The 27,387-nt window shown below is 35.6% G+C and overlaps 1 protein-coding gene across 4 annotated transcripts in view; it reads left to right on the top strand.

The window, feature by feature from the left end:
* UBE2W (ubiquitin conjugating enzyme E2 W) overlaps positions 1 to 27,387 on the top strand; it is a 43,559-nt gene that overhangs the window by 2,345 nt on the left and 13,827 nt on the right. For 2 of the 4 annotated variants that reach the window (XM_030446075.1, XM_030446076.1), the window contains exons 2-5: positions 16,230 to 16,321; positions 19,384 to 19,486; positions 21,997 to 22,152; positions 23,265 to 23,340. In XM_030446075.1, the coding sequence (XP_030301935.1) occupies positions 16,230 to 16,321; positions 19,384 to 19,486; positions 21,997 to 22,152; positions 23,265 to 23,340 (427 nt within the window). Of the gene's footprint in view, positions 1 to 16,229; positions 16,322 to 19,383; positions 19,487 to 21,996; positions 22,153 to 23,245; positions 23,341 to 23,815; positions 23,960 to 27,387 lie in introns of those variants that run through there. The other 2 variants (XM_030446077.1, XR_003987267.1) reach the window with 2 other exon arrangements.

The following is a 27,387-nucleotide window of genomic DNA, read 5'->3' as shown; positions in this document are numbered from 1 at the left end:
AATAATGTAATTTATTACTATTAGTGCTAATATTTAGTATGTAAGTTGCCAAACATAAACGTTGTGTCCTTTTTCTGATTATGTACAGTGTTTTAAAATACCCAGTGTTTAACTGAAATGTTTGTGCAACTCACTATTGTAAAGAATAGGTATTCCAGTTGATTTTACATATTTTCTGCTCAGGATTTGATGATGTCTTGTCACTGTGAGCTCTAACTATACCAGTAGTCTTGTCACCAGACCATTATTGTGGTGGTATATGTAGTTCTGATAAGAATGATACATTGGTAAATTAAGTAAGTTTTAGTCACCTCTTAAATGGCTGTAATTCTATGCAGCAATGAGTGATGCCTTAGATTAATTAAATCTTATTTCTGCACATTACTGAAATTTCTCTGAAATGTCTTTTTAAAGCTTAACTTTAGAAGCTAGAGTTATTTCATCGGCCTGTTCTAAGTCAGCCTACAAGCAAAGTTTTGAAACTGTAACAAATTGCCCCTTTTTGATGAGAGTAATGAACATCAGCCTGAATAGCTGCTGCCATAACTTGAAAAACTGATGAGTTTGAGCTTTTATGTATATAATCTAAATTTACTATTTTGTTTGTCTCTGTGGACATTCTTTAATTCTAGCTTTCTGTAATACTTCTTCTAGAAAAATAAAGCCAATGAAGACAAGATCCTGTGTTTTGTTTTCTAACCATTGTTGTCAAAAATCCTGATGGATTTGGCACTGCTAGATTGTCTTAAACCTGTTTTGCAACACTTTAAGGAAAAAATATTTTTTTTCTTGAAAAACCCAAGCAAGGAAAAAACCCAAATAAACCTTGAAGGCAAAGTTGCCTTCTAAGGAATTATTTTAAGATATTTCCCAGAAATAGGCCAAACTTGTGCAACTTTTTAATGAAAAAAAAACCCCAACAAAAAACCCCCAGACATAATCTGAAAAGTTGTAAGTAGTGTAAAGCAAGTGAATAGAATAGATTTGCTTTAGAAAATTTGTTACAGTGTTTTGGTAATATTAAGATTTAAGGCTATAGAAAACATAAAATATGGTAAATACTGAAGAAATGGTAAGCGATAAGCAGTTCTCGGAACAGTTTTAGGTTTGCATTTTATCACAAAAATTACCTCCTGTCTTCAAAGTTAGGCAGATGAGATTGGTACTTGCAGATATGTGATTGAATACTGAGCTAAAGTAATTAATGACACAGAGCTTTAGTTAAGAGCGTAGAATGTTAGCCTTGACCATGGCTTTGTATTATGATTATTTTTTTTTTTGCCCTTGAGCACTGCCTGTTGGTGAACTGCCATCAAGATACACGCATATATCAAATAAAAAGTGCTGCTGGAAAGGTCTTGTTTCAGCAATAGAATTTTTTTCTACTGTATGTCTTAACAGTCACCTAAAATAAATTTTAAATTGAAAAATGCAAGTACCGTAGTTGTGACCAGAACGAGTGGAGACTAAAAACTATTTCTCCTGTCCACTAAGAGGTTGTTAGTCCTTTATGTAACCTTCAGTTACATATATATGTATATATAACCTTCAGTTATCAGTCTGTACTGATGTGTGTTATATTAGTTTTGGCATATAGCCATGCTACAGTAAAATAAGACAAATGCAAAATTTATAGTTATTTTACCAAGATGAGTGAGTTAAATCTTGGGTGGTGTTTTTGTTTATTTAATAAACTTCTTAAACTGAGTTGAATATCAAGCAGAGTTTAAAATTAATAGTCTTTAAGTCAGTAAAGATAAATAAAAGATAAGTAAAGATAAATAAAAGTTATGGCTTTAGACTCCAAAGAGTCACGCTTGCTTTTTTTTTTTCTTTGTATCTGTGTAAGTAGAATTTTGAGAAACACTTTGCTGTGACTGCACAACTTTTGAGCTACAATGTAAGAATTTACTTCTGAAAAACATAGACAAGTTTACTGAAACCAATGTCCCTGGGCATTACCAGTGCATCTTTTTTCCAAATAGAGCACCTGTACAGCTAAAATACAGAAACTGATAAATGCTTTCAAGCAGTCACACTGAGTGTTGATATCTTATGAATATGTGTATGGTTTTAATCAGGAAAATAAGAGCAAGCAGGTACTTATTGTAAAGAATAGATATTCCCGTTGATTTTACATGTTTTCTGCTCAGGATTTGATGATGTCTTGTACTTGATTTTAGGCCTAGCTATTCAATCTCTGAGAAAGGGAAAGGGGAAAACAATAGATCTGCAAAACCCAGGGAATGTTGTCTTGCTAAGCTGCTCCCTTGGAAAGCTCTTGTGAGTTTGTAATTAATAAGCTAAAGCAGCTTAGCTCAAACAATGTGCAAAACTTGGTGTTTAGGCACTTTCTTTAATTGTTTGCTTAAATACTACTGAGCTAAGACTTCCAGACTAAAAGATCTTTATAATGTATGAGTATAGTCTGTTCTGGTGAATACTTCTGGAGATTGTGATTAAATTACCCCTGTTAGTAGGAAAGAAAAGGCATGACTTCCACTGAGCTTAGCCATAGTTATTGTTGTGTTCAACAAATACAGGTATGTTTGATATAATGATCATGTCTCTTATGTAGCCTTGGTTTATAGCTGAGCCACTAGCTTTCATGGAGCTTACAGGCTAAAGTTTCCACTGGGGAAGAGGATGATAAATATAATTTTCTTGGTACTTGGAGCCAAAGTTTTGTTCATCTTGCATGGTTTTGAAGGAGTGAAGGACTGTGGCAGAGCTGGGGATTGGATTTTTGCCTTTTGAAAGCAAGACAATATTGCTATTCATTTAAACCTGTTACAACTTCATTTATTAAAATAAAAATAAGTAAGTTAAATGTTTTAGAATAAAAAGAGACAATAAGCAAGCTTTAGTGATAGGATGAAGGTCAGGTAATTTGCCTTCTGCCTGATAGAATGATTCTGGAATCTGTGGTGGCCTTTGTGTTTTTTTTTTTCTTTGGTTTTATTTTTTCTGTGAGGTGACCTTAATCATTGGAATGAAAAACGGGTATCAGTCTGGGGTGACAGGGAAAGAAAAGAGGAAACCTCATTTACCTCCTTGGGAGCAGTATTAGCCTGCTAGAATAGAAAGGATAGAAGTTAATAGTGGTAGAAGAAGAATTTGAAATACCTGATTTCTGATGAAATGGTTGAGAATGCTAGTGATTCATCCTTTCATAAACATTTAAAATAATTCTGTTTCTCCTTGGGTGATTACAAATACAAAGTTGTTTATATTTTTAATTCACCTTAATTAAAAATACTGCCTGATCAGTCCCGAGAAAAAAGTTTGGTATGCAAATCAATAAATGTTGATAGTAGTTTACTAGAGCATAGCAAATACTGTCACTAGAAGTTTGCTGGAATAAAATACTTCATAGATTTTGATGCTACTTGTTCACATAGATTTCTTCTTGGTTAGAAATAGGTGGCCAGTAATGAGAAGAGACAAGGAAACTGAATGGACTGAGATTGCCTAAATTAGAAATTCTATCCTGGTAATATTTAGGGATACAGATTTGATGAGTATTTTAAGCTTTGTTACAGTTTGCAGCTTCCAACATTTTGCCCCTTTTCTTTTCAAAAGACTGTTGGTCAGAATACAGATCTTTGTTATCAACTTTCAGAATGGTTTTTCTAAGTATGAGGAATTCCCTGGTAGACATGTGGTTGCCCTTATTGTGCCAGCCAGTGCTATTATGTTAATTCTTTAACTGAAGCAGTTCAAATAATGCCAGACTCTTGTTAAAAGATAAAATTATTTGTACTTGACTTTTTAGGGCCGTGTGAGGCTTGTGCTGAGCATTGCTACATTTTAAAGACTTCGTTTATAAAGCAGATGACTAGCTGTCAGTTTAAATTTTTTCTTCATTAGTGGATTTAATTTGCTTTAAAATGACAGGCCCTTAGTAAAAAATTTGATTATCTGGCAAAAAGCTTTTCAAACTGTGGAGTACAGAATGGTGCTTGTGTTTACCTTTAATTATATGGTTTATATATATGGTTTATCTTTAACTGTAGTTCTGATTTCAGGTTCATCTTGTGTCTTAAAGGTGAATTTAAGTCAAGTATATTAATTTCTTTAGAAGCGGGCTGTGCTGCTTTGACCTCGTTCCTATCAAATATTTTAGAATATATAGGAGCATATGAGGATAGTATTCTGGTATCAAACTGAAAAATAAATGAGCCTTCCTTCCACCTCCACAGTCCATAACATAACAAAATGTTTAATAGTCAGAAGACCAAAAGATTAGTCGTCAAAACTTATTTGTAAGTAACTCATTAAAAGATGCATGTATTACTTTTTCATTCTTTTAAAAAGAGAGGAATGTACAAAATGCCTGACATGCAGGACTCAAAGTATGGATTGGCCTGGGAAAACAACATTAGAACTGGGTTGACAGATGTTAACATGTTTTATTAGAAATTAGAAGGAGGAGACTAAGCTCCTTCTGTATTCTCAGTACAGATTGAAAACCTGATATTCAGCCAAAAATAGATAAAGCTAAAAAAAATTCTTGAAATTTAAATCCCAGTATTTTCTCTGAACAGATTATTTTATGAAGCTGTTTTGTTATGTGTCCTACTGAAGCTTTAATTGGGCACATCCACTCAATTATCTTTCTTTCTCCCCCTGGGCGTTGATTAAATCTTACCTTAAGAACACTGATGAGGAAAAATTCACCCAGGATTGGGATAATCAAGTATCTTGATGGCTTGTGAGTTTGGGAGTCTGGGCCAAATGATTTTGACATTCTGCTGGGGCTTTTGTGAATGACCTGACTGATTAGGAAACAGGATTTTTTTTAACTTGTAGGAACAGTCTATTTCATCTCTTCCTCAGCCTTCTTAAGTAACAAGGTCAACTGTAGCAGGTAATTTTTTGTTAAATGTCACTTTTTAATCTTTACCTTGTTTATTTTCTGTTTGAGAGCTTTTTGATATTTAAAGTTCAATTTTTAATTAGAGAACAATATACAGTCAGTTCCAGCAATACTTACACTGTTAATTTTTTTTTTTCTTTCTGTAGGAGGTTTGTGGTTTTTTTTTTTGAAAAGCAGGACTATCTACCGAGTGTTTAGACATTCATATTCTGGATTTGAGATACTTTTCAGTAAGAACTGTGTGAATGGAAGAACCAAAATGCTAAAAATAGTCGCTTCTGGTTTTACTCTCTCAGGCTAGTAGGTTTTACTAGCAGACTAGTAACAAGTTTTGCTTAAGGAACAACATGGTGGTGATGTAACAGTACTGGTGCAGCCTGTTAGCAACAACAGCCTGTTACCAACAGCTGTTCTGGTACAAGGTTGCTGTTTGCCTCCATTCAGTGGGGAAAGATGTGGAAAAAATCAGTCTCCTGCGTGCAAAAACCTCTTCAAAACAGAAAGTCTGTGGGTTTTTTTGGTGTAACGTATTTTAACTTGAGTGGGGGAGGAGGTGACAGCCTGCAGCTAGTAAGGGAAATGTAAATTCTTTGCCAGAACTTCATCATAGGACTGACAGTACTTTTGTGTTAACTGAGTTTACTGTGAACATTTCAGTGGTTGGGTGTGGAAGAGAATCATCAGGAGATACTGAAGAAATATTTTTAGGTCTCCTTAGGGTGCAGCAGCTTTGCCAGCATAAAACAAGAGCCCTGTGGGATTAATTTTTAACTTTTAGCCATTTACAAGTTAAGTTTTCTTCCTCTTTGATCTCCAAACCAGATTAAGATTTCAGTTTACAGTGTCTAGGAAGGCTTGGCCTTGGAAGGTTTCTCCTTTCTTACATCATCACAATAAAGGGAGTGTGAGTGCATGGGAACAGAAGGTTTCTAACAGAATTCAGGTGCAGCTGTTATGGACACGTATGCTTCCTAGTCTATGAAGTTGCTGTTCCATTTTTCATTTTTTTCATATCCTCACGGTACTCCCTAACTAAGCATGCCTAGGAGAATCTCTGCCACTCCAAGTGAAAAGGCCACCACATTCCAGCTTTATCACCCATCCCTGCTTGTATTAGTGGTAAAAGTGATGGAACCTTTCCTCTACAAGAAATAAATGGAAGCTGCTTTCCCATTTCCACTTTTTGTTCTACTGGTAAGGTTGTGCTGTAGTGGTAGAGAAAAATTGCTTTCCCCCCAGCTGTCTTTTATCATACTCTTAGCACTGACCTTAATATATCCTGTCTTGTACTGAATCTCCTTTTGGTCTAATCAGCTCAGCTTTTCTTTCCCTCCTTTTCTTTCTCTTAAAAAAAAGGGAAGTATCTAAAATAAACTTCGAAAGTCTATATTAAGGATTGTACATAGGTAAAGCATTAGGTCATAATTTGGTTTACTCATTTAATATGTTATCAATTTAAGACATTGTATATCTCATGCAGTGTTCTTGAAACACCAAAAATGGAATATATCACAAATGCAGATATAAGGTAGTTGAATGTATGCATTGATCTTTCCTCCACTTTGTTTTCTTTGTATCATTTACCTTTATAAAGATTGTATTTTCAGCTCTAGGAAGATAGATACAAAGCCAAGAGTATGGGCACACAATCGAACTTGATTGGATTATGGTGTTAATATTTTACTGCTCATCAATAGAGCCCCTCTGTGACAGTAGATGTAGGTTTTGTCCATTCCAGTTTTGAAGTATGATACATTGACTGAAACTAGACTAATTTGCTATCTTAGTTGCTCTCAGCTACATGCACTTAATTGGTACTTGGTAGTGTACCCTATAACTAAGAGTGCCTTACTTTTTCACTGCACACGTTTTTGTTTGCATGTAGCTTCGTTAAACTTTAACTCTCTAGGCTCCAGTTCTCCTAGGGAGGGGCAAAGCTGTTGTAAAAGTTCTGAGAATGGGCTTAGAACTGAAAATAGACACCCAATAGAGTGATACTCCTTTTTAAAAGCATTGAGAAATGTGTTTTTCACATACCTACAAAAGCTAGATAAGTTTTCTTTGTGGGGGAGGAAAATAATTTTGACTGTGGTGTTGATCTGTGGGGAACTGTAGTAAAATCTGTCTACCTGTCTGTCCATGGATGATCCTTGTTTGTGGTAGAAGCAGAAAAAAAGATCCCTGGTTTGGGGAAATGTGATGATGATTTTGTCATACATGCTTAATTATAAAATCATAGAGGCTGGAAAAGACCTCTGAGATCATAAAGTTCAGCTGTCACCCCAGCACCACTGTGCCAATTAAACCATGTCCTGAAGTGCTACATCCATGCATTTTTTTGACACCTCCAGGGATGGTGACACCACCATTTCCTTGGCAGCCTGTTCCAATGCCTGAGCAGTCTTTCAGTAAAGGAATACAGTTTTTTGCCTTTTGAGGTAGCTGACAGCAACACAGAGACCAGTGAAATAATTATGTATCTGTTAATAAGTGTTTATGTGATATATTACATTTAGCTCAATGGTGCACAGTAACCAAACTAGCTGTTTCTAGGAGATGCATTCTGAAATGCAAAATTCAGGTTCCCAACCTGGAAATATCTTCCTGTCCTAAGCTGCTACCCTCTCCCCCTTTTTGCCCATTGCATCTTTTTTATATGCTTCTGTCCTGCCTTCTGCTTCTTTGTTATTCACCAGGAAATCAACACAACTAAGAATTTAATTGTGGCATTTGAGGTGTTACCATACCAGTTCTAGAGGTAACCAACTCAGATGTGTAGCAGTCCAGAGAAAGAAGAGTGTGTATTTTTGCTTAGCAGTGATGCTAGAGAGATTGCCTTCAGAGATCTATTTAACTTGAACCATGACAGACAGGGAGTGCCACCTATCAGAATCAAAATTATTCAGGTGGTTGTGAGCTGTCTGGGGAGCCAGCAGGAATGTACTCCACTGACATCCGGTTAATTTTGTGTTCTTTGCTCCATATGCTTTGAAAAGTCTTATGAGCTTGACACATGAGAAAATCTGTGGAGGATAACTGAAGGGGTTGCACAAATCCTATTTGACAGAATTAGCAACAGAACACAAGCCATTGCTATGTCAGTCATGTCTCAACTACTTGAATAAACTTTCTTTTGGAACTGACGTTTCACTCAGCATTAAGCTGTGTTCTTTGATTTCATCCTTGAATTATCCTTGCCTGTAGAGAGGTAGGCAAATGAAGCACTCTGTTTCAAAGATTTTCAGCTTTTTGAAAATGGTGTAAACTACTGGTTATATCACTACTCTGCCGTTCGTAGCTGATTATTCCTTTAGGTGAAAGACTCTGGTGTTGCCCATTTCTTTGCTTTTGATCTTCCTACGCTGCTGTCCTGACTTACCTCTACATGGTGAATGTTTTTACCAATTTCATACTTTTTAGTTTTGGTTTACTTGGAAGTTGTATTAAATAATATTGGAGCATAAAATCCTCTCTGAAAACTAAGGACAAGATCAAATTAAGATGGCTTGTTAGTCTTTCAGTTTTCTCCCTTTATGTAAATAACTCCGTGATTGTCGTTCGTGTTTTCTTTTGCAGCCTTGTAAATAGAAAGTGGACAAGCAGGAAGGGAGCTTCTCTCTGAAATCTTATGATGGATTAGCAGAAACATGAGAGAGATGGTCTTGTGATATCAAAAGAACAGTACAGCAAGCACAGCTCCCAAGAGCATATCAAAGTGTAGAGAACATCCGTTTGGAGGCTGCTGGGAGAGTAGCTTCACTAGCTTGTATTTTGATGTTAAGGAGTTGATCGAGAGGCTAAATGGAACTTGACTATGTAATTTTAAAAAATTGTATTTTTGCCTCACGGTAAGAAAAAACCCAATAATAATAATGGTATTGGCTTTTAATATGCATTGACTTTAAATATGTCTTAACATAGCCAGAGATCTGTAAATAAAAAGGTACTTGTGATTATTAAGAGTGGTGAAAGGCTACAAGTTCCCGGAAGAAAACTATTTACAAGTAATTCACAATGGCAAGCTCTGTCTGTAGGAAAGTCATTATGGCCATGTGAGGAGCTATTTAGTGGTTTGAAGGTTGAAAAGACTTTGTACGAAGTAGAAGAATTAAAAAAAATATAATGCTGGAGCTCTGTATGAAAGGAAGAAGCATATAAGAGGTTTAAATTAGTAGATTTGAAAAGCATTGAGGAAGGTTTTTTAAAATCACTAGAAAGATGATTAAAAAGGGATGTGTATATATATAGAAAAGGGAAACAAAGAATAGATGACACAGATACTTAAACATCAGTGAAGCAGCAGTAAATCACTCCAAGCAATAAGGAGAGATTCAATATCTTTTAGGTGCTGGATATTATGTCAGTCTCTAGGTTCTAACTGTGTAGATTGGTTTTGGGCTTTTTAAAGTGTTTAAACAACTGATTGAGTTATTTGACAGTTATTTTGACTGAGTATCCAGATGATAAATACTATTTTTATTCTTCTTCTGTTGTGTGAAAGGGTAGCTTCTGGAAGTTGTTGGGCTGAATAGTAGTCTCTGATACCTATAGGATATAATAGAAAATTATTTTGTGAGTCTGTAGGTAAAAAGTAGCCAAAATGGATTTCAAAAGAATCAGATTGAACTAGTATGATTTCCACCTCTTACTGAGCAATGGCTGTTTGGAAGGAGGAGCAGTAGTTATATTCTGATGGTAAAAATATTTATGGCTGGTCTAGTGTGATATTTGAATAAGCACACACAAAAAATGTGGTACAAATAAATGTAGATTCTTCTTTTTCATTATTATTAACTAATCACTCTGTTTCAGCTACATGTCTGATTTATTTAGGGTGTTGAATTATGTTAAGCTGAGTGGATTTACCAAAGGATTTTTTGAGGGCAGTATGTGTTGGCTTTCATGCTTTCTGAAAGTGACTTGGATGATTGGGATGACTTGGATAATCATAGAATCATACAGTTTTTAGGGCTGAAAGGTACTTTTAAGTTCTAGTTCCAAACCCTCTGCCATGGGCAGGGACAACTCCCACTAGATCAGGTTGCTCAGAGCCCTGTCCAGCCTGACCTTAAAACTTCCAGGGATGGGGCTTCCACTGCCTTTCTGGGCAACCTGTTCCAGTAGTTCAGCACCCTCATGGTGAAGAATTTCTTCCTGCTATCTAGTCTAAATCTCCCTCTTCTAGTTTGAATCCATTCCTCCATGTCCTATCACTACCTGACGTCCTAAAAAGTCCCTCACCAGCTTTCTTGTAGACCCCCTTGAGATACAGGAAGGCTATGATAAGGTCTCCTCTCCAGACTGAATAACCCGAACTATATCAGTCTGTCTTCATAATGTTCTTACAAAATATGTATGTGACAAGTGGACAAGGCTTAATAACTGAAAGCATAAAGTTCAGTAGAGAAAGGTAAAAAGGTAGGGAGGATCAACAAAAAGGTAGTCTAACATATTGTTATTCATGTGTCACTATTAAACATTCTTTTTTACATATGTAAATACAAATTTAAGGAGCTAACTGGAGGCCAGCAGAAATGAGACTTGAGAGAGTGTGGTGCATATGTTCAAATAATTATGTGTTTTATTTGGAGAGAAGTAAGTTGAAATAAGTCAAGGAATTCTGTATTCATGAAGAGTGAGAGAAGTAATTTGACAATTTATTCAACTCGTCTAGATCTCTTACTGTAAAGAAAATTCTTCCAATTATAAAAGCAAGTGATAGGATTATGTGGAAAATCTTAGAGGCTTTTAACTACAAGGATACTTTAAGAATCTTGGATCCATCCATGTGTTAGGAAGATGGAGAGGTGACTTCCCTGAGGTGTATTCAAGTTGTAAGTTTATAAGATTCTGCAAATGAGGTGGTTAAATTATCTGAAAGGTTTTAATCCATTACACTTTGTCCTGCTATGTATGTCACTGCTTATTCCCAAGAATTTTGTGCCAGAAAAATAGTTTTCTGTATTCCGGGCTGTCACATACAAGAAAGACTTTTCTTCCACTAAAACCGTTGTTTTTCAAATGCTTAGTTTAAGAAACTTGAAGTTGCAACTAGCCTTTTGTATGGAATGTGTGTGGGCTTGGTATATCAGAGTAATGGTTTTTTTATAAGCACAAAACTGAATTATCATCTTGAAGCTGGCAGTACTTGCCTCTGGATTTGTGCAGCGTGTTACAGTACTCTCTACACTTAGTGTTACTCTGAGAAAATTAGTGTACTCTTTGGTCAGGTAGTACAAATATTGTTAAATACCAAAGAGAAATTAAATTCAAGATGTTATATTTAAACTTGTGATGTTTTCTGAGTTACTCTGCTATCCAGAATCTCACTTCCGTAATCATACTTGGAATCTGGTCTTCAAAGACTTCATTTAAGGGAGAGATTTGTTAATTTTAAACTAGGATTGGCCCCTCACAATCCAGTTTTGTGTATTAATGAGACACAACATAAGACAAATTATTTTAAGTTGTGATATGGGGGAGAGGAAGAAAAAAAAAAAGTGTCCTTTGCACAGTATCTCTTGGATCAGATTTTCTGAATATCCCTAACTGCATATTGATCTGTGTGTGTATCAGTTTAAGGAAAGTGGTTCTTCTCCTCTCTTTGACACTTGAGACTGCATCTGGAGCACTGTCTTAAGGGAACCCCAGTACAAGGGAGACATTGATTTATTGGAGTGAGTCCAACAGATGGCCACCAAGATGGTTCGGGGCCAAACTACAAACTACGTGGCACAGGAAAGTCTGACTAGATTTCTTCAGCCTTAAGAAACCTACTGGGAGGATCCTAGGGGAAACGGAGCCACAGTTGGAAGACAGGTTGGCCAGAAAGATGAATTGGAACATGAGATATTCCAATAAGATACAAAAGAAATTTTATATTGTGAGGAAAGTCAAACACTGGAGTGCACGGACCAGAGAGGTTGATTAAAAGACAGTTTTCTAAATATTATTTAGCCCATCTGTTAAAATAATTTTTTGATATTTGAATGAATTCTGGTTAGTAGGCTATGATGCTTTTTCTACAGTTTTGCTACAATTGCTGTAGAGTACTCTTGGGTGTCTCTTGGAAAAGGTCTGTAGGCAACTATTCATTAATTTGTACAGACATAATTGAGTTGCTTGATGGAAAACCCAAATTGTGAAAATGCCTATTAAATATAGCCAACTATACTTGTCAAATCAGTTATGATTAACTTGTATGGCATGGTTAATGGAATAGTAGAAAGTTGTAAAATAGATTAGTATATTTTTATTCCAGGTGGGAAAAAACCTGAACAAGGGACTCATATTCTCAAAAGTATCACTTCTTAGTATGTGTGTCAGTTGGTTCACTGGTTGGTAATTCTCTTTGTGCAAGGACTTTGCCTTGCAAAGATACAGTCTATCTTTAGACTGTAGTGACTAGAGCAATACTTACAAAATATTTAAAAGCATTTTTTTCCCCTTGAGCTGTCTAACACTTTCAGAGTTACTGTCATTTATGAGGGCTGGAGAAATCTAGGACTTTAATATGAAATGGTGTTTTTGTTCTTTAAAGGAAGTTATCCAAGCTAGTCAGTATAGCTGGAGAGAATAAAACCAGTAGGATGGGGGTAGTGGTCTTAAGCTAAAAGAAAATAGATTTAGACTGGGTAGAAGGAAGAAGTATTTTACAATACTTGGGTAAGTATAGGGTTAGAGCAGTTACGGTAAGGCTGAAGGGAACAACACCGTTGTTCTGTTTGGAACATTGCTCTGAATAAAGCACAAGTCTGTGGTTTTCTTGACCTCTGCATTTACCTTTTCAGCGTGGAGCTGTGACTAGGAACTTACCATTAATCAGAATTAAACTGGCATTGCCTATGCATGATAGGTAATCATAGTAAGGTTTTCTTTGTGAATTCCCTTATTTCAGTGATAAATTTCTTTGCAAAAGCCTATTTTCTTTTCATTACAACATTAGCAGTGTTACAGGCTTGCTTTTCTGTTGTGTTACTGAGTTTTTTTCGCTTAATAAGCAGGTTGCATACCCATTTTCTACAGAACTGGCTCTTTTCAGCTTTATATGGAAAAGACATGAAATGTTGCTTTTTTTAAAAATTGCTATCCTCACCCGGAGTTGCACATAGTCAGGCTGAACTTACGTTGGCACTTGTTTGAAGTGACTAACTTGGAAATAATGATTTCTTTCTTGTCTTTATAAATACAGTTTTGTTTACTTTGTTACTTTTGATCCAAAGTATAACCTGTTATTTCTCTGGAGTAAATTTTTTGGATCTTAACATACCTTATATTGAGGCTGATGAGAAGCCATGTCTTGTCTCTATGTATACTTTGTAGTGGACAGACCTCCATGGCAATGTCAGTGGACATTTTAGATCAGAGGAACAAAGAACTTCCCTGGTTCTCTGCTGGTCAAATATACATCCTAAAATATTTTTTCCCCTTGGGCTACTGGCTGGTTTGTTTGTTTGTTTTTAGAAAAAACTGTAAATATTATATGTGAGAGCAGAGAGGCTGCAAAGCAGTCCAAGACAATATTTTTGACCGATGACACTGATGAGATGGCTAAAAGACAGAGATGGCTAAAGCCAGAAAGAGAGGGACCTTGGAGTTTGGATTGACATGAGCCAGCAGTGTGCCCAGGTGGCCAAGAAGGCCAATGGCATCCTGACCTGTATCAGGAACAGCGTGGCCAGCAGGTCCAAGGAAGTGATTCTACCCCTGTACTCAGTGCTGGTGAGGCCACACCTCGAGTACTGTATCCAGTTCTGGGCCCCTCAGTTTAGGAAGGAGATTGAGGTCCTGGAGCGGGTCCAAAGGAGGGCAACCAGGCTGGTGAAGGGACTCGAGCACAGATCCTATGAGGAGAGGCCGAGGGAGCTGGGGCTGTTCAGCCTGGAGAAGAGGAGGCTCTGAGGAGACCTCATCACTCTCTACAACTCCCTGAAAGGAGGGTGTAGCTGCGGGGGGTTGGTCTCTTTTCCCAGGCAACTCTCTGCAAGACAAGAGGACACGGTCTCAAGTTGTGCCGGGGGAGGTTTAGGTTGGACATTAGAAAGAATTTCTTTACCGAGAGGGTGATCAGACACTGGAATGGGCTGCCCAGGGAAGTAGTGGATTCTCCATCCCTGGAGATATTTAAAAAGAGACTGGATGTGGCTCTCTGTGCCATGGTCTGGTAACTGCAGTGGTAGTGGATCAAGGGTTGGACTTGATGATCTCTGAGGTCCCTTCCAACCCAGCCAATTCTGTGATTCTAAGAATGACTGAGACTGTAATAGACAGAAAGGATGCTTGCTAGAAAAATGAGCCAAGGTTTAAACTTCAAATGAGAGGATATTTTTAGTGTTGATAGTTCAGAATTTTTGGTATGATACAGAATAAACAAAATTTCCTCATTTCAAATAACTGTGTTTGAGAAGATACTGATACCTTAATGTGGCTTATTACTGATATCTTAATGTGGCTTTTTAAGTTTAATTTTAAAAATGGATTTTAGGCTCATTTTATAAAGACAGAGTTGTATAGAGCTTCTACAGGTATAAGCAGATTTCTACTGAATTATTTCCTGTTCTTAAAGATGTTTTTATTTGCTATATTTTATCTAATATTTCCAAATGTCCTCTTTAAGGGAAAGAGTTTGAGTTTTATAATTTCAGGTTCTCTTCTCAGAACTTGAAAAATATTTCTCTGTGTGATAAGGTTTATTCAGTTTGACTACCTTTGAGGTTTATTTGATGACAGTCTTGGAAAATGTCAGAATTGTCTTCAAAACCTCTCTGCCTTGCAAATTACAAATCTGTAAAATGGTTTTAGAACTTGATTCTTTTGCATTTTAATTCGTAACGGTGTTAGTGCTTATAATCTGAATTTTTCTTCAACTGTGCAGAAAGCAAAAAGATGAACACTAGAAGTTACCTGTATACAGCTTTCTTAAAAAAATGCTAACTTTTTTCAGTCTAGCTGCACAGCAGTTATAGCAGCCTTTAAAAGTCTTTTGTGACCTAACATTTAACTTCAAAACATAGTTATTTAATTGCTTGCAAATAAAAGACTTTTGAAGTCTGCATTAGGGTTCAAGGTGGGATCTTTCAAAATAGAAGACCAAAACAAGTTTTCAGGGCTGCTTGATAAAGTTATTTCAGATGTAGATTGTGAATGTATGAAGGTGTTTTCTTTAGAAGCTGTGTGTCTGAATTTAGATCTATTTCTAAGGTATTAGTAAGATACTGAATCATTTCAGTATTATCAAATGAACACTTTTTATTTTCCTCTTTTTTTTTTTTCAAGTTTTAATAAAAATCACAAGTTTTTTTGAAAATTAGTAAAACTTCTACAAATCTGTGAGCAACTTACATTCTAAAAAATTATAGAGTGAATCAAAATTAGATGCTAAACCACAACAATGTATTTATTCTTGAGTATCACACTTTAATATTATATATGGTTACTTGGAGTAGTAGGATGATGGAAGTGAACTGGCAAGCAGTAAACATTAAAATTGTTGGCAGCAAAAAGGCAAGTAAGAAACAAGAAAGCCTTGAACTTTGTTATCTAAGTGGCTTGGAAATGACAAAACATATTGCAAAACTGTTTATATGGAAAAAGTACACTCTGAAACCAGTGCCAGGGATAGCACTTGACAGAGGTTGTATTTCCCTTGTTCCAAAGACAGTGAGAAACACTTTTGGTGGTTGTTCTAGAAGTCTCTTCTTGCAGCTACTGATTCAAAATTGGTAAATATTATCTGAGCTGGTGGTGTAACACTTCTCTGAATATGGTAACTCTAGGTTCTAAGATGCAGTTGCTGTGAAGTTATAAAATGGTTTCTATTCTTCAGGTCACACCGTTTAGTTTTAGTTTTGCTTTTTGTCCTCTGGGATGACTTAATGCAAGGCAGAGGCTTGCACAGGTGCCAGATGGGAGTGTCTTAAATTACTTACAGGAGGAATAGTTGTGCTACTAACACCTTGGAGAATTAATTGTAAATCTGATGCTATCAGGGAAACACGAAACGTTCACTGTTAGTTGTAGGGCTCAGATTGACATCTTTTTCATATGACAAAATCCTGCCTTACCTTTGTTTATTTCATAACACAACAGTTCCTCATTTAGCAGTGCTGCAAATGTAAATGTTGTTGAATTTTACCAAAAAATTAGGTTTGAGGAGTATAATTTTTTTTTTTTGCCTGTGACTTCTCATTTTAGTTTCTAGGAGATCAAGTCTTCCCTTTCTCATCTTTCAGATTCACTTTGTATTTAAATTTTTTAATAAAACTCCTTTTACCTTTCAATAATTGATGAAATGTACATGTTTATTGTATAGAATATATAAAATATTAATTAAAGTTCATTTTCTTTATAGAAACGATTACAAAAAGAACTATTGGCATTGCAAAATGATCCACCTCCAGGAATGACTCTAAATGAAAAGAGTGTACAAAATTCAATTACACAGTAAGTAAATGTACTGTTTTATTTTTGCTGTCAAACTGAAAAATATAATTAATGAAAAATCCTCAGCATGCCACTTCCACCATTTATTCCAAGGAGCATCCTGAAGTCTTGTTTTAATTCTAGGGACTTAAACATTGTTCTGTTTAATGAATGTGTTGCAGTAACGTGCTAGGTGCTCTCAGGAACTAGATAGTGAATTAATTAAATTTTTATTGGGCATTTAACTGTCTAACAATGTCAGCTGGTAAGAGCTTCTGCATATCTTAAAGTAAAACAATTTAACAATCTCTCATAGCTACTAACTTCAGAAATCCCTTTAAATTTATTGAAATAATGGAGTATCTGTCTTAGAGCTTTTGCATTATTTGTGCTGAGTATATTATGTAGCTGTTAATTTCCATTACCTTCTTTCTGCAATGGAGAGTGGAGGAAGCATCTTAAAGGAAAAGGTTATTGAAGTATTAAGAACTGCTGGTAATGAGCAAAATGGAAAGAGAAACATAGTTGAAAATTCTGTGTTCTGTCCATTGGAACAGACAGATGTTTTTCCTTATATTAAAGGATATAATTTCCTGTTTCTTTAATTGACTGAAATGGAGATTTAGACTGCATTAGCATTTCTGTTAGGAAATTTTCTTCGTTTAATTTTAGAGAAATGTTAAAAAATTCTTAAAACATTTATAAAAGCATGAATTTCAGGCTATATGTTCTGAATTCTGTTGTTGATTGATGGTCCTCAGTGCAAACATAGAGCTACCTTCTGATGTTGCTTCATATCTGCATTTTTGGTGGTGGCGCTCAGACCAAATTACATGAGGCTTTTCTGAGACTTGGGTATATTGAGTTAAACACCACTCTCTCTTAAATGATTCTAGGTTTTGTGATACTTGATGCAGATGAATTTGACTAAACCACACTGAAATACCACTTTTCAGAATTTGGTACAAGTAACAAACTGCTGTACAACTGTTGAATTACAGCTTGCGTTTCTTGCTTTACTTTGTTTTTTCTTTGGGAATCAAATACCTAAGTTGTCTGAGAAAAGGACTCAAACTTACATTTCAAGTATTTTTCACTAAACAAAAAACAGCTATTAAGTGAAAGATTGCAGCAGATGAAGAGGTGGAAAAGGAAATAAGTCTGATGGTTTTGTTTTCTGTTTGTGGATTTCCATTTTTCTAGGATGTCTCTGTTCCCAGAATAATGCATTTTTTCCCTGTGATGTAAAAATTTTTATACTTTTCAATACCTTACAAATAAAAACTTGTTTACTGTCATGCTAGATTTTGGAATTGTCACTGTTTAAGAAACTTACTGTCACAAGTATATTTTCTTTTTGAAGGTTCTTGAAGCAAACTAACATTTTCTAAGTTAACATTTTGAACTGGTGCAGTAAAGATCATGCTGATAGCAGTACCAGCATGGTTTTAAAAGATGTTGAATAAAATAATTGGATCCCATAGTGCAAATAGGTCATTTGAAATGCTCAGTCATCAATTTTAAATACAAAGGGATTAGAAATTTGAGATGCTTGAAACATACAGGAAAGATGGGTTTTAGTGATTCTTTGGCCATAAAAGGAATGATGTCCAGACAGAGTTGTCTTCTACTTAATAGATTGAAATTAGTTTATAAACGTCAAAGTGTTGTTTGTTTTTTTTATAAACTTCAAGGGTTCTGAATCATGAGGACTAATAAATCTGAAGAGTGTTGGTGCAGCATGTGTTTAAATGTAAAGGCAAAAAGCATAAGAAGAAAGGTGGTCTGAAGTGCAGGTAGATTAAATAGAAAGATTTGTCACAAAATTAAAATATGTATCACTAATACAGCCACCATCATGCTACTGTTGAAGATGCATTCCTCCTGAAGGGTGTGACAGCTAGCAGTTTTGTAGGGAAGCAATTTTTTTTCAGAAATAAATAAAAATAAAAAAAGAGAGTATTAGAGGGGAAAATAAAAAATGTGCATGGCTTAAATACGTGGATAGAATGTATATGACGTGAGGATGGAGAGGTTTGGAATAGGGTCATCAGACTGCCACCTGTAGAAGATGTTGATATTTCTGTACATGTTCCTGTCTGAAAAACCTCACTTCAATCTAATATAAATCTTATTTGAGCATTTCTGTACTTGCTTGCTGAATCTTTATTATATTTGTCAAATCTGTAGAACTCAGTCAAGGGTGAAAGAGAAAAATGGGGAAGTGATGCTGCAAAGTATGGTATTAAGTGATCAACAACAGAATTCCAGAAATTTGGTAGCAGGGCCTGGCCCTATATGCTGAGCAACATGCAAAGCATCTATTTTTGACTGGATTAAGAAAACCCCAACAGCCCAACCCAAACCCACCATCAACAAAAATCCTACACCCAACATGCCCACATCCTTCAGCTCTACCTGTCAGTTACTTCAATTCTGTTATGGTACAAGGAGCAGAAACAGAGGAGGAAGAATGCTGTGATGTATTGAGGTGTTGCTTTTATTACCGAGTTCCAAAGCATTTTCTTTTGGTTTTAATTGTCTGTGACATTTTCCTCTTATATGCCAACTTTTATAGTTTTGTTTCTGCTACCTGCCAGGTTATATGCCATTTATTTTCTGAGTTATTCACACGTGTAAGTGCATTGAAGGGAGCATTGCCCTTACCCTTTGGATACAGATTTTATCTTAAACTTTATTGATTAATTCCATAACAGGAAAGTAAAACGTGAAAGGGAATGGGTTTTAGTTTGTTCCCCTTCTCTTTTTATGTTGGTGTAAACGTTGTAACAGGTTTCTTGTTTCAGCTTTCTTGTCTTACAGAGCTGATAGTTCTGTGTTGAGTTCAAGCCATAATCACTTGTATAATTTGTAGCACTATATCAATGCCTGTATGTAAAATACCAAGCTTGTTTTTTTCAAATGTAGGCTTGGTGTGTTACTGACTTTGGGGATAGCTATGGTACTAATGGAGAGTGTAGAAGATTTATCTGTGATTGATAATAGATTTAATTACTCCTGTGTAGGAGTAAAATTACAATTTGTCACTCCACAATACTAACAACTTTTTCCCCATTCCTTAGATGGATTGTAGACATGGAAGGTGCTCCAGGAACACTATATGAAGGGGAAAAATTTCAGCTTCTATTTAAGTTCAGTAGTCGGTATCCTTTTGATTCGCCTCAGGTAACTGCTTTCTTGCTACTTGCATAATGCTACCTTTAGTTTATAGCTGCATGACACATGCTAAATATTAGTATCATCCACATATCCTAATGTGAGGTTTAGTTAATTTCCATTAAACATGTGGTCCAGATGCTCTTTCTTTTAAAATGACTGCAATGAGGTACAGTGCTATGACTGTTTACTTGGTTTCATAGAAGATAAAAGAGCAGTATAAACTGGAGACTTCTTTGAGGTTGTTATTCATATCATATGAAAGAGCAACACAAGTAGGAAAGTCCTTTCCTGTAGGAAAATCTAATCCTGTAGGAGTAGAGGAAACAACAAACTGTTTTGTCCCGTCTCTTTTTGACCAACACTTTATTTTGTGGTTTGTTTTTAAGCATATTGAGTCTTCTCTGCTGCCTGATACAGTTATGGGAATACTGTCCTTGTGGTAGGGATTCTCACAGATGTGTGATATCTTTTTGAGAGGTCTGAAAACCTAGTGATAATTGAATTGTGAGATAATGTATTGCTTTAATGGCAACGTAAAGAACTGAAGGGGCAGCAATACTACTAGGCTACAAAATGAGCTCTGTCTGTCCATCCCTCCATTACCTGAGGGGAATGTTGAAAAAACGTGGCTACTAAGAGTAGTTTTTCGCCACCAACCCCAACCTCCTGAAAAAGGAAGAAGAAAAGCAAGAGTACCTAAGTTTCTGTCCCATCTGTTTCAGCTCAAAGTTCCAGGAGTGATCTCTGACACTTTTCTAATTGGTGTTGAAACTGAAGCATGGAACTATGAGAGACACTTAAACCATAAACCTTACATATTTTTAGGGACTATAATAAAAACTGGAATGCTAAGTTTTCAGTCTTTGGTTTTAAGGAACAAACTGGCCACATGTACTTCTGCACCCCATTGAGGTTTGCAGTGAACTCATAGGAGAGTAACCACTTTTCATTTGGTTCCAAGCAGGTGCTGTTTGTACTCATTACCCAACTTGTGTGTGTAGCTTTGTGCAATATATGGTAAATCAGAAAACACTATATATATATTCATATATATATATACAGTGATTTTTAGCACAGAAAACAATTAAGAATTTAAGTTCTGGATACTTGATTGTAGGTGGCTGGAATTTCTGTTATGAAAATGCTGTGCAGTAAGTGCATTCTGTATTACAAACCTCTGAATCAGTTCTCTCTCCTGCAAATCCTCTTGCTGTGAATTGTCAGTTTACACTTCTGCTTAATCACGTGGCTGTTTTCTGCCCCTTACTATAGGGGGCATGCTTTTACTTACCTCATATGCCTAGTTTTGGTGTTCCTATAAAAGGAAGACATTAGTTAGAAGTGAAATACATTACTGGATTATGAAGTTATACTCTTCAGTGCTTATGAAATATCAGCTTAATGACCTGTGAAATATGGTTATGCATCCAGTGTTTCTGCTGCCGTGGCACATAGGTTAAGCTCTCTAATTTCGGTTTCTTTTATGATAGAGGTGTTGCTTCTTTCTCGCAGTCAGTGATAAAGATGGGTTTGTTGTGTACATTGTTTGATGTATATGTGTACACATAGATCTGTATAGCTTTGGGAACACTTAAGAAGCTTCTGGGTATTATGGTTATGAGTGGTAGAGATTTATTATGTCATTGCGTAAAAGATGACAGTGGTTATTGTGGATAAGGAGCTCAGGAGGATAATGATGCTATAAAGGTTTCACTTTTACTCTGCTTCCGCTGGTCCTGAGCCAACTGTGTTTGACAAAAACTTGATGTAAGAGCAATAGTTGTCAAAATTGCTGTTCTAAATTTTTGACTGTGATACTGTCTCTTAATAGAGAGGAGTTAAGGTTTTAAATGCTCTTCTTCCGTATTCACCCATATCAAATACAAACAAATTTAATTTGAAATAATGGTATAAAAGTATTTCCTATATGGCAGTAACATACTTGAGTTGTACAAGTTCTTTATTTTATAGTTATAGGATCAATACATTTTACCTTTTATGCTGGAACTTGGATTAGTTGTCCAGAACTTAATTTCTCTTGTGCCCAGAGTTATAGAAGTACTCATTTGTGAAACCTGTTGTGTTTCCTGGTGTATAATGTTGTGGCTTATGAAATTGAAATCCAATGTTTTGGCTTGGCAACTGAATTCTAGGACATGTAAGACTGAGGCTGCAAGATAGAAAATGTTCAGTTTGAGATCTCCACAGTTTTACCTTTGCATTTTTTGATGCTATATAACTATTCATAGAAGAAAAGCCTATGTTTAACCATTTATTTAATTTCATCTTCACCTAGCTACTAGGGCTTCCATTGTTTTATTTTACATTTCAATTAATAGTTTCCAAAAATGAATTAAACTAACATGGTAAAGTGTAATATTTGGTGTAAGTGAAAATGGTAGAACTACTTCTTAAATTAAATATTATTCTCTTCCCAAAAGCATTACAGTCTTATTAAAACATGGGCAATAAAATTACAAATATGTTTTTTCCTTTTTTTTTTTTTTTTTTTCCAGGTCATGTTTACTGGAGACAATATTCCTGTTCATCCTCATGTTTATAGCAATGGTCATATCTGCTTATCCATTCTAACAGAAGACTGGTCTCCAGCTCTCTCAGTGCAATCTGTTTGTCTTAGCATTATTAGCATGCTTTCCAGCTGCAAAGAAAAGGTATGGGTTTTTTTAGCACTGTTGGAGTAGAATACATCAAAGTTAAAAGTTTTCTGCTTTGCAAAGTGAGATTTTAATTTCTCAATTTATAAAATAGGTGTAACTTTGCATATTCTACCACTGCAGAAGCACTAAGCTAGAACAATAAAATAAAATGTGGTACAAGTACTTTGTAAATGTTTTAATAGTTACCTGCTCGTATATCATTACTGGAAAAGAGGTATGAATGGAACCCTTCTAGTTGTACTGACTGAAGCTCAGTCATGTTTTAGGACAATTCTTTATAAAAGATAATTCTTTATAAAAGGCAGTGCAGAGTGACTATTGAAATGTTTTCAGGTGTTTGTAAGGCTTGGTAGCTGCACTATTTCAGTGATCTTTATAATTTTCTTTTCAGGAAGGTAAATGGTGAAATGGTGCTAAGCTGCCTTTTTCATCATAAATGAGTACTGACACTGATAGCTTAGACCTTCGTTGTAAAGAGAATCCCTTTGACTTTTGACTTTTGCAGTGGAGTATCTGTGGAAGCTACATGTTGTCAGAGCTTGTGTATCTGTGCTATATAAACAGGCCTATTTATGTCACATCCTAGGCAGTCCTAATTATCTGTATGTGGTAGAAAAACACTCCAACAATGGCTTTGTATTGTGTCCTATTTGGTTTATCATAATAATGACACTTATGAAGAAAGCTAAAGAACATGAGGTATTGATCAGATACAGATGTTTTAAGTTCTTTTTTTATTTCTAACCCTCTGCAAGCTGAGACTTATGGATGTGAACTGTATCTAACACATCAGTTAGGTTCCAAACTGCAAAGGAATTTTTTCTTTATAACAACAGCTGTTCCTTTCTGTGGGTTGTTTTTATTTATTTCACTCCTTCACTATCTCTAGAGTATTTGGTACTTTTCGTTATTTATTTACTTGAAAAATCTCTACTAAGAATTGCTACCTGGATCCTTAAGAGGTTTTTCTTGGTGAAGATCCAGCCCTGCCTTTTACCCCATTTTCACTGCATTCACATGTTGGCCTTTCATAAGCTTGTTAAATAGCTCATGTATTACAATATGAGGATTGTTTGATTATTTGTAGGTCTTTTTTTCTGTTGCAGAGGCGACCTCCAGATAACTCATTTTATGTAAGAACGTGTAACAAGAATCCAAAGAAAACAAAGTGGTGGTATCATGGTAAGTATTTAACTGAGATCAGGAATTTTGAAGCTTTTTTTTCAGGTTGAAGGTGATAAAAATATAGGAAGGTCAGATAAATGATTCAGAGCCTTCAACTCTTTTCGAAGTTAAAAAAAAGTTATTAAAATGCTGTTTCTAAGATAATGTGCTGTGATTTTATTTGTTTTGGGTTTTCTTTTTTTTTTATAATCAATTTTAATTTCTGCTGAAAATTTAAGCAGCACAGATGTATATGTTTTAAATTTCAGGATTGAATATGAAGCTCTTGTAAACTTTGTCCATGACAAGTCTTAAGTCTGGGGCTAGGGAAGGTCTGTAATGAAACTAGGTTTTGCTCTTAACCCAGGATTTTTTGTTGTTGAGAATGTTCCTAGAGCTTTTACGGTGATTAAAAAAATCCTATATGTAGAAGTATAATTTATATACCTTTTATATGCGTATAAAAGATGTAAACAGCTATGTTTTTTCATAGGTTTCTGCTGTTAATCACAATTTCCAATGTGGGACAGCTGGTTGAATTAAAAGCTCTTAAGAACAAATAATAATATAGTAGTAATATTGTACATGTATTTGATAAAAAAGACAACACAGTAAAATTGCTACATATAGTACTACAGTGTTTGCAGTGCTAGTGTTGTGTTGTTTTGTGGCTTCTTTTTCTTTTTTTCCTTTTGTGCTGATTTTATACTGTGTGGATTTTTTTCCTCTGTCTCAACATTTGCCATCCTCTTCCCAGAGCTGGGTTTGGCTGTAGGAGCTTTTCTTACTCATTCTATTGGTGAGGACAGACAGAAGGAGGGGAGGTGTAGGTGGGCTTTTCATCTGCTTTTCTGCTCTCTGTCTAATACTTCGCTTTCTCTAGGAAAACACTATACAAATGGTGATTATTGGAAGCCCATGTGTTTTGGGAAGGGATGTTACAGCAACTAATAGTGTAGGTTAGGATGGTGCTGGAGGAATTGATCCCAACACTGTTTCACTGCAGCCTCCGTCATTAAACATCCTCTGCTTTTCACTACCTCCCCACCCCTAGACATGTTCTGTCCCCTGTGTGAAGTGAGACCAGGTATTTTGAGACAGTGAGAGTTAATGACTGGGGAGGTAAATGCCAAAGCATTCACCCTTAGATTCTTAAAAGCCTTAGCAATAAAAACTTGGGAGTTTCGTAACTCTTTGAGACCCATGGGGTTTTGATACATGGTAATGTAACAGAATGAAGCTTTGCTTCTCATAATACTCTAATCATTTAAGAAACTCAGCACTGCTTATCATGTGGTTGTACATTATGTTGTTAAAAATTGACTCTAAGAATAATAATACCATTTCCTGCAAGGCTGGGTTTTTCATCTTCACCAGATTAGCAAAGTCACTTTGACATTTTCAGTAGTTACTTTGTTTTCACACTCTTGTAATGTGTTTGCTGCTTCTCCATTTCTAATTTTTCTTTATTGGCAGTTTTTGCAGAGTTTTTATTAAACATTTTTATTTTCACTTGCTAGTTATTTTCAGAGAGAAAAAAGTGAGGTTTAATTTATTAGCTTGTGATTAAAATATGTTCTTTCTACTTTGAATCTGTATTTGTCTTGGTTTGATTCAGTAGTGAAGTCTATCAAGAATAGTCTGCAGATGCTACTTTATTTTTTTTTTAATTCATAAAATTCAAGTTAAGCAAAACACCAGATGAGTATGAAAAGAAATGTGGGTTATCTGACTGCAAGTTGCTGTGATGGCTCAAAACCATCAAGATGCTTACAGTCCACTGGCCAAGCATTTAATTACTTCAGAGTAACTACACAGTGGCTGTTTTCTGGAAGTCAGAGAACCCTCCCCCCCTCAAATAACTCGTACTGGTTTGCTTCATTATATTTTTGTTTAACTTCTTTTTAAAATACTGTTTACAAAGGAGGTCTTAATTAAACATTAATTGGGCTTTCCCTCTCCATCATTGAATTCTTATATTACAAAAACAAACCACACCCGGTAGCTATTGAGCAAAAACTTCTCTAAATGTTAGAGAGCTTTTCAAGTTTTGCCTGTCACTTGCTCCTTCTCTTTTCTTTGGACATATGACAAGACTGCCAAGGCATGATTTTAAATTTTCAGTGTTTTCTTAATGGATTTGAAGAAATGGTGGGTTACACTAAGGTGGGAGGTGTAGCCAGCCCACCAATTTTAACCACCTCTCTCTGGAAGAGAACCAACTTCAACCCTATGTAGACCTGAAAAGAGCCCTTGAAAAAGGTTATTCTGTCATCTTTATTTTCTGCTTCAACTAAAGTGTCATGTGTTAAATTTTGTGGTTGAACCACTTTGGGCTGGGTAAATTAGGAGAGAAAAAACGATCCCAACCAAGAAAGAAAAGCAGCTGCCCTAGGGTAACCACTAGGTGAAATAAATGCCAGTGCTAATAACAGAACACATGGAGGGAGATGCAAAGAGGTTCTGCACCTTCTTTTTGACAGCTGGCCTTTGGACTGACTTAGCTCTTAAGTGAAATTGAATCCCTGTGTTATGAAGAGAAAGGAAGGAGACTGTCGTCATTTTAAACATATGCCTTTGAAGGAAATTTTTTTTCCAGTAGGTACATGAAATTTATTTAGCTGGGAGCAAGCAGTGCATGATTGTGAGCTGATGTAAAGCAAACTGATACGAACACAGAGGGATAAAGGGGCATTTTGAGATATATTTTGACACGTAAACGTGTGTGTCTGTCCACTTACTTTATTACAGAGTTTTTGATCTCTCTTTTTATCCCTGCCCCAGAAAAGCAACTTATTCCATAAGCATAGTTATGGAGCCTTGTTTGCTACAAACTGATATCCTCACAAGCCCTGGTTCAAAACCCCAGATCTTTGATAACTAAAAATAGTTGTTTGTCTGCCTTTCCCAATGTCTGCTACAACTGTACATTGAATTCCAGCTGAATTTCAATCGGATGGTTGATCATGCTGTGTTAAAGACATAAGAATCTTCCAGATACAGTTTTCTTGGACATCCAGGATGAAATTGATTTCACAAAGCTGTTACCTGGTTTTAGTGCTGTCAGAAGGTAGATTTCTGTGTGGAAAAAAAAAAAAAGGGGCAGTGATGTTTGTTTTGAACCAGCTCTTCCTTACTGCTTTGGGGCTTGAGGTTTTTGAATTAGTGGTATTGTGGTATTTGGCCTTAACTTTTAGTACATGGTTCTATCTTTCTTGCATCCTTGTCCAATCTTTTCACAATCTATTTTTTTTTTTTTCTTTGCCCCCTTATCAAAACGAAGAGCTTCTAAAACCTGTAATAATGCTGATGACATAATGTTTTCCAGTGAGAATGTAGGAATGTCTACTTTATGCACACTACCTCTCTAAACAATGAAAATATTGCTTAGTAGGCTGTGTGTGCAAGGATATGAGTAAGTGCATTTAAAATAATGTAAATTTGCAGTATATCTGCTTTCTGTTAATAAGCTTAATGTTTACTGTTACCAGATGCTAATATACTGTTGGTCTGTCTGTGTGTGGAAGAGAGTTTAAAAGGGACAACTTTCACAGACAAATATTACTTTAATTCTGAGCATAATGCAAAAATGATTGGCATAGCATAGACTTATTTTTCTAGTATGTTCTATCCAATCTCAGTATCTAAAATTTAGTGCAAGTAAGCTACTTTCATGTTTTAAGATTTTAGATTTACAGTGGTAGCCTATTACTTTTGCATAATTTTGCCAGCTGTAGTTTGTACTTGAGAAATAAATAATTGAATGTACAGAGGGGCTGTGCATCAGGGTGGGACCATTCTGATGGCTTTTATTGCTGTATGCTTATAAAAGGATTTCTCAGTTTGATAACTGCTGCAGACCTGCTTTACTTCAAGGGAAAAAATGTTAAGCATATTTAGTCTTTTCTTTTTCCTAATGATTTTCTGTGTATGGAATGTGGAAATTACTGTCCTTTTAATGGAATGTTTGCTAATACTGCTGTGCTTGTGTATGTGTATTTTAGAAGTTTTATGTTTCATGTTATCTCCTTTTTATGAAGTCATTATTGAGCAAAACCTCAGAAT

This window comes from Calypte anna, chromosome 2 (assembly GCF_003957555.1).
Source record: "Calypte anna isolate BGI_N300 chromosome 2, bCalAnn1_v1.p, whole genome shotgun sequence".
In the NCBI taxonomy this organism is placed as follows: Eukaryota; Metazoa; Chordata; class Aves; order Apodiformes; family Trochilidae; genus Calypte; species Calypte anna.
The sequence above is the reverse complement of the archived record's forward strand: the minus strand, read 5'-3'. Positions and strand labels throughout refer to the sequence as shown.